The sequence below is a fragment of the Salvelinus sp. IW2-2015 genome, linkage group LG4q.1:29 (assembly GCF_002910315.2).
Source record: "Salvelinus sp. IW2-2015 linkage group LG4q.1:29, ASM291031v2, whole genome shotgun sequence".
Classification (NCBI taxonomy): Eukaryota; Metazoa; Chordata; class Actinopteri; order Salmoniformes; family Salmonidae; genus Salvelinus; species Salvelinus sp. IW2-2015.
The window spans coordinates 45,754,934-45,767,556 of NC_036842.1; the positions used below are offsets into that span (position 1 = coordinate 45,754,934).

The window sequence follows — 12,623 nt, forward strand, 5'->3', positions numbered from 1 at the left end:
ACATGACAGTTTTCAGAGTCTGAGATCACTTGCCTTAGAGCTGATTCCAGTAGCCACAACATCATAAAACGTGTAACTTTATGCATTTTGTCAGACAGGCCATATAGCACTGAATTAGAGCACATTTGACTGGGAAAGTTGTCTATTGAAAGGTTACCAAAGAGTTAACTTCATCATAAATATTCAAAGTTGATATTTATGACTATTGTATCTGTGTGTTTACAGGTTTATTTTTCCAAAATGCTTTAAGGTATTCTAATGCTGTTTTTTTTTTCATGTATGTGGGGCAGACAATTTACTATTTGTATTTCACATTTTTGCAATATCAAAGCTTGCAATATTGGGTTACATGAGCGTATGTGGCCCCCTCTCTCAACAAATTATTTCCCATTTGTAATTGGCATTGAAACAAATTTTCACAACMAAAAAAATATTTTCATTATGGCCATTGGCCGCAACCAACATGATGATAAAACATTGATTTTGTAACGATGATTTGAATGAATGAGCAACCCAAAGGTTTACGCAAGTTGTGCATTCTCACTCATTCATTGTGAACGTTAGTGCCTCGTCAGCCTTTCTCTATGCTGCTGTTGTGTCACACAGAAAGGCTTGCTCTTCTCTTCAACAATAACGACTAAGGACAAAACTCTAAGCAAAATCACAAACAATACCGGATCTACATCCAGTTATTCCCTTTAGATTTAAAAAATACAGTTATTTTTTGTGGAATATTTTCAGTGCTCCTCAACTTTTCCTGCACTTTTACCGACCTGTCAAATCATCGAGGGGCCGAGGGATGAGGGTTGGAACAGGTTTGGTTGCCGAGAAAACGGACTGTTGTCCCATCGCGATAGGTGCTTTCCGCTAATGCAAAGACTGCCTCCGGACACTTTCATAAAACATACTTGAATTCTTATCACATGTTCGTTGAGGACTATTGAGGAACGTCTGTAATTACTGTAGAATCATCGGGATGTCTGGAAGGCCACGTGAGTACCGTTTTCTGTGTGAAAAAAAATGATTTAGTAATGGTTGAATGAGTAGGCTAGACTGGTGCGTAAAAGTCTGCTCACGACTCACCTGTCAAATCATCCAGCAGATTGTAAAGGCTCTCCCTCATGCGTTGCATAATTCTCCTGTGATGTTGCAGGCAGGGGGATTTTCCATTCTGCTCTACTGTAAATTGTAATCTCGCTGTGTTATACACCATGATCATGTGTTTTAGAAACTATGAGAGAATGACATACTTACTCATACACCTATAACATCTTTATGTACATTTTTAAATAAGTTAACCACTTTTTTATAGAAAATAAGATATTTGTAAAAGCACACCTGATACATTTTCTTCTTGAATATTTGGTTATCTTACTTTCATGAGCAGTTTATGGAGAGGACAGAGTTGACAATAAGCCCAGATGTCTTTTGTCCTCTTATGTGAATCACCCTTCACCTTCACACACACACACACAGAGAATGGGTCAACAACTTCTAACACTCCTGTGTGTGTGTGTGTGTGTGTGTGTGTGTGTGTGTGTGTGTGTGTGTGTGTGTGTGTGTGTGTGTGTGTGTGTGTGTGTGTGTGTGTGTGTGTGTGTGTGTGTGTGTGTGTGTGTGTGTGTGTGTGTGTGTGTGTGTGTGTGTGTGTGTGTGTGTGTGTGTGTGTGATCACAGATTTTAGCGAGTTGCTGGACGTCGACCAAGATGAAGCTTCTGAAGAGCTGACAGAGGTGGTGTGTCTGGAGTCAGAACTAAAGGACGGACAGTAAGAGGGGTGGAGGAAGAGAGGGATGGAGAGAGATATATATATATACAGTGTGGCAAAAAAGTATTTAGTCAGCCACAATTGTGCAGTTCTCCCACTTAAAAAGATGAGAGAGGCCTGTAATTTTCATCATAGGTACACTTCAACTATGACAGACAAAATGAGGAAAAAAAAATCCAGAAAATCACATTGTAGGATTTTTAATGAATTTATATGCAAATTATGGTGGAAAATAAGTATTTGGTCACCTACAAACAAGCAAGATTTCTGGCTCTCACAGACCTGTAACTTCTTCTTTAAGAGGCTCCTCTGTCCTCCACTTGCTACCTGTATTAATGGCACCTGTTTGAACTTGTTATCAGTATAAAAGACACCTGTCCACAACCTCAAACAGTCACACTCCAAACTCCACTATGGCCAAGACCAAAGAGCTGTCAACGGACACCAGAAACAAAGTTTTCAATGTTTCTTAACTTCAGTAAAGCCGGGCCTATCATCGATGAATAAGCTAGGATACTAAGAGGATCTAGATGCAAAACTGGGTGATAGCCAAGCAGGTAAGAGATTGGGTCAGTAACTGAAAGGTTGCTGGTTCGAATCCCTGCAATGATTAGGTGAAAGCTGTCGATGTGCCCTTGAGCAAGGCACTTAACCCTAATTGCTCCTGTAAGTCGCTCTGGAAAAAGAGCATCTGCTAAAATGACCCAAAACAAACGTCACTGTTCACAGGTTCTATTCACAGGTTCTGTTCACAGCGTGGTAGCCAGGCACCAAGATAGTGGAGAAGTTGAGCCTCGCGCTTAAGTGCTCTAAGTTGTTGCAGAAATTGACCTACTATGCTGTTTACCATCTACATCCTATCGATGAATCTACCTTTACACAACTTTCCCCAGGCCTTTATAGCCTATCGCCTAGTTAGGCTATAACCCAGAAAATAATGTGTTTTGTGATTCAAATGTTTGGGTATTTTCTTAAATTTAAGGATCCCAGTTTCATCACACCCTATTCAGTAAGAAAGAGGGAAGAGAGGATGGAGATAGAGAAAACATGGGTCAGAAAGCACAGAGAGACAGATCAGTACACATGTTGTACACACATTTGTTTGTGTGTGTGTGTGTAGGATGATGGAGGTGGAGGTGGGACGTCACAATGTTCTGTTGGTACGGAGTGAAGGCATATACAGCGCCATCGGCAACCAGTGTACACACTACGGCGCTCCCTTGAGCAAAGGTGAGGAAGTACAGTCAGTGTGTGTGTGTCCCTGTGAGTGCATGTTCTCCAAGTCATGTACTGTACACAATTGTATTGGCTGTTTAAATAGTGTATTGTTGTGGTGTGTGGTGTGTGTGTGTGTGTGTGTGTGTGTGTGTGTGTGTGTGTGTGTGGTGTGTGTGTCTGTGTCTGTGTGTGTGGTGTGTGTGTGTGTGTGTGTGTGTGTGTGTGTGTGTGTGTGTGTGTGTGTGTGTGTGTGTAGGGATTCTATCAGGGCACAGGGTGCGATGCCCGTGGCACGGGGCCTGCTTCAACATCCAGACAGGAGACCTGGAAGAATTCCCTGGCATGGACTGTCTACCCTGTCACACGGTAGGGAGGGAAAGGTTGGCAGGGAGGGGGAGGTATGAGAGGGTGAAGGGAGAAATATAGAAAGAGAAACCTGGAGGAATACCCTGGCATGGACTTTCTACCCTGTCCCACGGTAGGGAGGGAGAGGGTGGCAGGGAGGGGGAGGTAGGAGAGGGGAAGGGAGAAATATAGAAAGAGAAACATGGAGGAATACCCTGGCATGGACTTCCTGCCACAAGGTGGGTCTAACAGACAGAAAGACAGGCAGGAAGACAGATAGACAGGCAGGCAAGAAGACAGGCTTTGATTGACTTTGTTTGATATATTTTTCAGGTGAAAGTCGAAAACAACAAAGTGTATGTGTCCGTAAACAAAAAGGTAAGCATCACTTTTAAAAATCGCATTGATTTTATTAAATGCCAGAATATTACAACATGCTGCATTTGCTGTCAAGCTGAAGCTCTCATTTCGGTTTCGATTTACTGTTACTGTTGCCTTAACCATGTCATACAGAAACAGTAAGAGCCGAAAAACTCTTTGAGTTAGTTATAGATGGATCATAAAGCAGTTATGAATTCTTTATGACCCTTTATGTCACTCTATGTCATGTGGTGTTTGTGTGTAGGCAGCGAGACAGACCAAACGAATAAAGTGTATGGGCTCCAGAGTAGAAGGTGTCATCCACACCATCCTACTGCTCGGGGGAGGTGAGGACGGGATACTGGGGCTCAGTGTGCGTGTGTGTGCACAAGTGCTTTGTGTGTGTGTGTATGTGGTTGAGTGTGCGTGATGGTGTGCTCTCTCTCTGTAAGCGCAGGGTCTGCGTCGTTGGTGTGTGCGGAAACTCTGAGACAGGAGAACTTTGGAGGCAGAATCATCATGGTAACCAGGGACAACCTTCTGCCCTATGACAAAACACGACTCAGCAAGGTAAATTACCCAAATTCTGTATTTCCAAATTCTGTATCTTCTGCAAAATTCCCAGGTTTTTCCAGAAATCCTGTTTGTAGGATTCCAGATTTCCTGCTCATTCCCTTCTTATTCTGGGCTCCCGAGTAGCACAGCGGTCTAAGGCACTGCATCTCAGTGCAAGAGGCGTCACTGTAGTCTCTGGTTTGAATCCAGGCTGCATCACATCTGGCCGTGATTGGGAGTCCCATAGGGCGGTGCACAATTGGCCCAGGTTTGGCCGGGGTAGGCAGTCATTGTAAATAAGAATTTGTTCTTAACTGACTTGCCTAGTTAAATAAAACCTTCTGGGCATCAACCGACCAGGATTTCTGAATAACCTGAGATTTTTGGGAGCGTAACCAGAACTCTACAACCCTAGAGCTTACCCTCCCAAATCGTTAACTTATTCATTAGCTGAGAAAATAGAAAATCGGCATGTTTCTATTCTGGTAGGGCCAAAGGTCATGGGGTCAGAGAGGAGGTCAAGCCCTATAGATCTATAAAAAAAATAGAATAGATGGGTAACTCATTCTGGAGTTTAAAAAAGGTAAAAAGTAGTCCTAAAATATGTTTTTATTTTTTCTAACCGTCACCTAGTTGGGTTTGAGTATGTTATAAATAACACATCACTGTACCCCCCCCCCCCCCCCCCCCCCCCCCCCCCCCCCCAGGTAATGAATGTGGAGAATGACAGCATTTTGCTGAGGAGGATGGAGTTCTTCCATAAATACGACATCGAGGTGTGGCTCCGCAAAGAGGTGAATACAATACAGCTTTATTTATCCAACTGTTACATAGTCCTCATTCTCCTGGCCTTTACTTTCTGTTGCGTTAATTTAGGAAGGATGAGTTTCTTGAACAAATTATTCTCAAGATTCTATTGGAATTCTACTGTTCGAACAGATTACCTCAAAGGGTTCATTTAGATAACATGGCTCTCTCTCTCTCTCACTATGTTTTCTCTTTTGTGCTCATTAACCTGTAGTATATCTGCCTGTATTTACAGCATATGAGTGCACTATATTTATGGCCATTGCTTGGTTGTTTGCAAGCTCTCAGACGCCTTCTCAAGCTCTGTGTTATTGTCATGACAGGCCATGTCATTGGACACAGAGAAGAAGAAAGTAACATTTGATGACGGTTCAGTCCAGAGCTACGACCAGCTCCTCATATCCACAGGCTGCAGGTGTGTACATACTCACACAAACACACAACACACACACACTAACACGCATGCATGCAGAGAACAGTAACCCCAATGTGGTCACCATTCCACCCACCTCAGAACACAGCAGTAGTTAGAGAATGGGAATAGGAATGTCCATTCTACTTATTCTATTTCTGTGTTCTGATTCATTCTAATTATGTTGTGTAGAGCGAAGGGTCTGGAGTGTCCAGGTAAAGACCTGGAGAATGTAAAGATGCTGGAGACACCGGAGGATGCAAGGCAGATACATGTTGCCTGTCTGGGCTGTCATATCGTCATCGTGGGGACATCCTTCGTTGGTACACCGTCTCATTCTGTCTCAAATTGACACTTTATGCCCCAACAATGCACTACTTTTGTCCAGAGCTCTCTGTCTTTGTGTGACTCTGGCCAAAAGTTGTGCACTACACTATGAGTAGCCCTGATCTGTGTATTTCCCTGGCTGTGTGTTGTGTTTAGGCATGGAGGTGGCATCCTATATGACAGACAAGGCCTCCAGCATCACAGTGATTGGCAGCAGTGAGCTACCCTACCAGAAGACCTTGGGCCCTGAGATTGGCAAGGTCACCATGATGGTGAGAGACAGGAGAGGGCGCTCCGAACCCTCGTTTTATTTAAGCTTCCAATGTATAACTAAGCTGCATTTAAAACTGCTTAGAAGTCATCTTCCTTTCTGCCTCCTCACCCCTCTCACCTCTCATCCTCTCCTTGTGTTGACAGATGCTTGCAGAGAAGGACGTGGCGTTTTATATGAATGACAATGTGTCAGAGGTCCGCGGAGAGAACGGAAAGGTACAGTAGAGAGACCTCCCTGTGTCAGTGTCCTGGCAACATGAAGAGAATCCCATTATAGTTGTATAGCTGTGTTGGGTTATTCAATGAGAATAGCATGTGTTTGTCTCTGTGCAGGTAAAAGATGTTGTGCTGAAGAGTGGGACAGTCATTCCTGCTGATGTTTTAATTGTTGGCATCGGTATGTACAACACAGGACAATTATTACACTTTAAATTCAGTGTACTACACAACCTCATAAAGACCTACTACTGTATGGCAAATCTGAAATATAAAGACATTTCTCTCTTTCCTCTCTCTATCTCCTTTCTCTTTCCTGTATCTCCCTCCCTCCAGGTGTGATCCCGAACTCAGAGTTCCTGCAGGGTACTCCCATAGCGATGGACTCTAAGAGCTCAGTCATAGTGGACAAGGTGAGCTCCAATTGGATGGCTGAATAAAGCATGTTGTTGTCCTGCTGAATCAAACCAAGGGTTGCTTTGTTTGTTAATAGTAAGAATGTTGAGATCTAATTTGTGGCATTTGTTGTAGCTTTATTTGTGGGAGGTTAGGAGTAAATAAAGCTTTACTCTTTTGACGGTATGTCAAAAGTGAGGGAAGGTAATTAGCCGGCTATACACTCGTATCTCCTGTGGACCGGTTCGTACATAAAAACATTCTCCATTCAGGCTGCAAAGGCGTCTGTTTCCTCCTTAACTACATTTCATGGCGAGGGAAAATAAATATGCATACTTTCTTTATGAAACACCATTTCCCACCACCATTCTAGAGTGGCTAATGCTAGTCCCAAATGTTGCATAGCGTGTTCAGCCAATCAAGTTGCAGCAGTCTATTGTTTTTCACCTCTGGTCTGATAGTCCGTGACTTGCATTAGCCATGGTGCTTCATAAAGAAAGTATGCATATTTTCCCAGTTAAATTTTTTATTTTATTAAATCGAGTTAAGGAGGAAACCTTTGCAGCCTGAATATAGAAACCGGTCCACAGGAATACGAGTGTATAGCTGGCTGCACACATTCCCTTCRAAGGTAAGATGAAACGACTCAACATCACCATCTGCCGACCTTTGGGCTAGCTCTATGTAGGCTGTATGACAGTGTTTATAGATAGAATCTCAATTGCATACTCCTCGCGTCCTCTTTCCTTGCCTCCTTCTCAAAACCAATTGGGGGGAACCTCTGTCTTTCTCATCCAGTGGGTTTTGAGGTGGTGTGGAGAGAGATCGTGAGGAGTATGCAGTTGAGATTCTTCCCCAGAGTTTATTTATAGAGTGTAACTGTCAGTGGTGTAGTGGAGAAAAACGCCGATCACCATTCACCAGTGTTGGGGAAGCTACTCTGAAAATATAGTTTACTAAACTACCAATTACTTCACACTAAAGCTACCTTCAAGAAGAATATAGTTGACTTAACTAAGGTTAGTTAGAAAAAGTAGTTCACTACATCCAAACTACTTGGTGAAAAATGATCACATCTGAATCTAATGTCAGGGACTACAAATTGCAAGAACAGATCACATTGGAATCAGATGTTAACAGAATGTGTACTTTCGCCTATGAAACATAAAAAGTGAGAATAAAGCACACAAAAACTGTTTCAAATGAGATTAAGGCAGGTCTGATGCTGAAGAAAAAAAAAATACTTCACCCATATGTCAAAAAGTTATTCATTACTGAGATTTGAATTTAGTTCAGCTACCGCCAAGCTACTACAACATGTAATTCAATTACTAGTTGAACTATAAGTAGTTCACTACTCCCCAACACGGCCATTTGTGGTTAGTAAAGTAACGCTCCCTATACTTTCAATGCATTGTTCTGCAAAAGGTGGGTAACTGCCTGCGCAAAATAAAAAAGCGGTGTTTACATGCACCTACCCTCCACTACACAACTTGTTACTATACTAAGTGTGTGTGGTTCCTCTCCTCTCCTGCAGTGCATGAGGACCAATGTTCTCGAAGTGTTCTGTGGAGGAGACCTGGCTACCTTCCCCCTGACAATGGCTAAAGACCAGAGAGTCAATATAGGACACTGGCAGATGGCACAGGCACACGGTAACTCACCCAGGCCAATTTAAACACATGCATCAGGCTTTTACCTTGATTTTTTAATTTCTTTATTTAACTAGGCAAGTCAGTTAAGAACAAATTCTTATTTACAATGACGGCCTACCCCGGCCAAACCCAGACGACACTGGGCCAATTGTGCGCCGCCATATGGGACTCCCAATCACGGCCGGATGTGATTCAGCCTGGACCTTTGCTGTTGAAGAAAATATGGCCTCAATAATCTTTCAGATCAAAAATATCTAAAAAGCAAACCTTGTTTGTGCAAAAGTCTCTAGGGTTTGACTAATGTGGGTTTTACTGGGCTTTTACTTAAAGTACCAGTCAAAAGTTTGGACACACTTACTCATTCAAGGGTTTTTCTTTATTTTTACTATTTTCTACATTGTAGAATAATAGTGAAGACATCAAAACTATGAAATAACACATATGGAATCATGTAGTAACAAATTTACCACATGATTCCATATTTAAACAAATGTTCTATTTGAGATTCTTCAAAGTAGCCACCCGTTGCCTTGATCACAGCTTTGCACAATCTTGGTGTTCTCTCAACCAGCTTCATGAGGTAGTCATCTGGAATGCATTTCAATGAGCAGGTGTGCCTCTTTAAAAGTAAATTTGTGCGTTTGAGCCAATCAGTTGTGTTGTGACATGGTAAGGTTGGTTTACAAAAGATAGCCCAATTTGATAAAAGACCAAGTCCATATTGTGGCAAGAACAGCTCAAATAAGCAAAGACAAACGACAGTCCATTATTACTTTAAGTCAGTCAATCTGGAAATTTCAAGAACTTTGAAAGTTTCTTCAAGTGCAGTCGCTAAAACCATCAAGGGCTATGATGAAACTGGCTCTCATGAGGACCGCTACAGGAAAGGAAGACCCAGAGTTACCTCTGCTGCAGAGGATACATTCATTAGAGTTAACTGCAGAATGCATCCCAAATAAATGCTTCACAGAGTTCAAGTAACAGACACATATCCACATCAACTGTTCTGAGGAGACTGCGTGAATCAGGCCTTCATGGTCAAATTGCTGCAAAGAAACCACTACTAAAGGACACCAATAAGAAGAAGAGACTTGCTTTGGCCAAGAAACACGAGAAATAGACATTAGACCTGTGGAAATCTGTCCTTTGGTCTGATGAGTCCAAATTTGAAATGTTTGGTTCCAACCGTCGTGTTTTTGTGATCTCCACATGTGTGGTTCCCACCGTGAAGCATGGAGGAGGAGGTGTGATGGTGCGGCGGTGCTTTGCTGGTGACACTATCAGTGATTTATTTTGAATTCAAGGCACACTTAACCAGCATGGCTACCACAGCATTCTGCCTGGATGCACCATCCCATCTGGTTTGCATTAGTGGGACTATCATTTGTTTTTCAATCGGGTCAATGACCAAACACACCTTCAGGCTGTGTAAGGGCTATTTTACCAAGAAGAGCTTTATCAGATGACCAGGCCTCTACAATCACCCAACCTCAACCCAACTGAGATGGTTTCGGACGAGTTGGACCGTGGAGTGAATGAAAAGCGGCAAACAAGTGCTCAGTATATGTGGGAACTCCTTCAAGACTTTTGGAAAAGCATTCCGGGTGAAGCTGTTTGAGAGAATACCAAGATTGTGCAAAGCTGTCATCAAGACAAAGGGAATCTAAAATATATATTTTGATTTGTTTAGCACTTTTTTCCATATGTGTTATTTCATAGTTTTGATTTCTTCACTATTATTATACAATGTAGAAAATAGTAAAAAATAAAAATAAAAATAAAAATGGAATGAGTCGGTGTGTCCAAACTTTTGACTGGTACTGTATATAGTTGCTATTGATTTTTATGTTGTTGCTGTGTGTGTGGTGTTGTTGTAGGGAGAGTAGCAGCCCTGAACATGCTGAATATACCCACTGAACTCAACTCTGTCCCTTACTACTGGACCGTCCTACTGGGGAAGAACATCAGATACACAGGTAAGCCTATCTACTACACACACCTTAACACACCTGAACGCGCACTAATCATTTGTGTATATGTGTCCTTTGCAGGCTATGGGGAAGGATACACTGACATCGTGGTAAAAGGGAAAGTGGAGGAACAAAAGTTCCTGGCCTTTTATATCAAGTGAGTCAACAAAAAACGGCATTGTTCAAATGGACGTGTGTGTGAGAATGTGAGAATGTGATGCCTGTATGCGTGTATGTGTCTGTGGCTGTGTGTGTGTGTGTTTGTATGTGTGCGTGTGTATACTTTAACACAAGATGTGTGTGTGTGTGTGCATGAATGCATGGCGGGGTTTCCATTAGCCTGTAATTGGTGGCCTTTGGCCTATGCTACTGTTGATTGCAAAGACGGAGGCTGTTTTCATTGAAGTCGAACAACAGTTAGAGAGCATGCCTATAGTGAAAAGCCTACAAGGCAGAGCTCCAGACTGCAACCATTTAGTCACATTTTGCGACCTTTTCACTTGGCTGTGCGAGTAAAAAAAACATATTGGTCGCATCGGTGCGAGCTGCACATTCCTTCAAATCACTCAAAACGTCCTATTTTTTAGGAGGCTAAAACCATGATTTGGTCTAACAGTAAAGTACATTAATTATCCTCATTATTCCTGTAATGAAAGTGTCTGCCTGCCTGCCCCTGTACCTGTTTCACTGGGGCCTGCTGCTGTGTTGAGTGAGCCACTCTCTTTCCCAGGGGAAAGAAAAGTGTTCTGATTGTATCATTTTGTTCAAATCCAATTGCGGGGAAAACACGGCTATCCTGTTGTCACAGATGGAGAGAGGGTGTTCTCAGCTTTTTGTAGGTGTGCTGTTTATTTCTCAACTCTACATTTTGAGCTCAATTGCAGCTACTTTACAAACTAGACATTTGATATGGCTTTGAGATACGAAGTGTGTGAAATTTTGATAGGCCTCATTAAGCGGAATGCTACAACTTTTTGGGGCCATTAAATGTCCTGTTAGATTAATACATGGCTACTAGCTGTGGGTATTATCTGTAGAGATAGTGACCTAGTAGTTGGGTTTTGTTTTTACATTAAATGTACTGTTAGATTAATACATGGCTTCTAGCTGTGGGTATTATCTGTAGTGTTACTGATCTAGTAGTTGGGTTTTGTTTTTACATTAAATGTACTGTTAGATTAATACATGGCTACTAGCTCAAATAAAATGAAATCAAATATATTTATATAGCCCTTCTTACATCAGCTGATATATCAAAGTGCTGTACAGAAACCCAGCCTAAATCCCAAACAGCAAGCAATGCAGGTGTAGAAGCACAGTGGCTAGGAAAAACTCCCTAGAAAGGCCAAAACCTAGGAAGAAACCTAGAGAGGAACCAGGCTATGAGTGGTGGCCAGTCCTCTTATGGCTGTGCCGGGTGGAGATTATAACAGAACATGGCCAAGATGTTCAAATGTTCATAAATGACCAGCATGGTCAAATAATAATAATCACAGTAGTTGTCGAAGGTGCAACAAGTCAGCACCTCAGGAGTAAATGTCAATTGGCTTTTCATAGCCGATCATTGAGAGTATCTCTACCGCTCCTGCTGTCTCTAGAGAGTTGAAAACAGCAGGTCTAAATTCTAGGGACAATTAGGAGGCCTGCGTCTTGTGACCGTAATGTACGTGTAGGTATGTACGGCAGGACCAAATCGTAAAGATAGGTAGGAGCAAGCCCATGTAATGCTTTGTAGGTTAGCAGTAAAAACCTTGAAATCAGCCCTTGTGTCACGCCCTGACCTTAGAGATCCGTTTTATGTCTCTATTTTGGTTGGTCAGGGCGTGAGTTTGGGTGGGCATTCTTGTCTGGTCTTCCATGTTGTCCTTGTTTTTGCCAGCACATCTTCAGATTAGCCTTAACGTCGGTAGCCCTGCCCCCTGGTAACCAGTGTATGATCGCTGGATGATTCGTTTTGGCAAACGTGCCCAACTTCACATAACGCAAAGAAAAGATATGCCGAAAATCGCAATAAACGTTCATAAACTGATTAACTCGGTTTAAAATAACTACTTTATGATGTTTTTATCACATATATCAAATAAAATCAGAGCCGGAGATATCTAACGTCTATACCGAAAGCTTTTCAGAACGCAACCTCGGGTTCCTTCTCGCGCCTTCCAAGACAATGAAAATTCCAGACACGTCATTCCAAAAGCTCTTGTTCGGCCTCAGATCAAGCTAGACACCCCATTCCACCTCTCACTGCCTGTTGACATCTAGTGGAAGGCGTTTGCAGTGCATGTAGATCCATGATTTCAGGCAAATTAATAGGAAGGCCT

At 42.3% G+C, this 12,623-nt stretch overlaps 1 protein-coding gene across 1 annotated transcript in view; it reads left to right on the forward strand.

Moving 5' to 3' along the window:
• Positions 1–609: 609 nt before the first annotated feature.
• LOC111960941 (apoptosis-inducing factor 3) overlaps positions 610–12,623 on the forward strand; it is a 21,529-nt gene continuing 9,515 nt past the window's right edge. Inside the window, exons 1-17 of the mRNA XM_023983097.2 lie at positions 610–992; positions 1,678–1,768; positions 2,889–2,998; positions 3,243–3,352; positions 3,665–3,709; positions 3,957–4,038; positions 4,149–4,261; positions 4,954–5,040; positions 5,377–5,468; positions 5,658–5,788; positions 5,949–6,064; positions 6,210–6,281; positions 6,399–6,462; positions 6,618–6,694; positions 8,215–8,332; positions 10,210–10,308; positions 10,384–10,459. Coding sequence (XP_023838865.1) covers positions 977–992; positions 1,678–1,768; positions 2,889–2,998; positions 3,243–3,352; positions 3,665–3,709; positions 3,957–4,038; positions 4,149–4,261; positions 4,954–5,040; positions 5,377–5,468; positions 5,658–5,788; positions 5,949–6,064; positions 6,210–6,281; positions 6,399–6,462; positions 6,618–6,694; positions 8,215–8,332; positions 10,210–10,308; positions 10,384–10,459 — 1,499 coding nt within the window. The 5' untranslated portion in view covers positions 610–976. The remainder of the gene's footprint in view (positions 993–1,677; positions 1,769–2,888; positions 2,999–3,242; positions 3,353–3,664; positions 3,710–3,956; positions 4,039–4,148; positions 4,262–4,953; positions 5,041–5,376; positions 5,469–5,657; positions 5,789–5,948; positions 6,065–6,209; positions 6,282–6,398; positions 6,463–6,617; positions 6,695–8,214; positions 8,333–10,209; positions 10,309–10,383; positions 10,460–12,623) is intronic.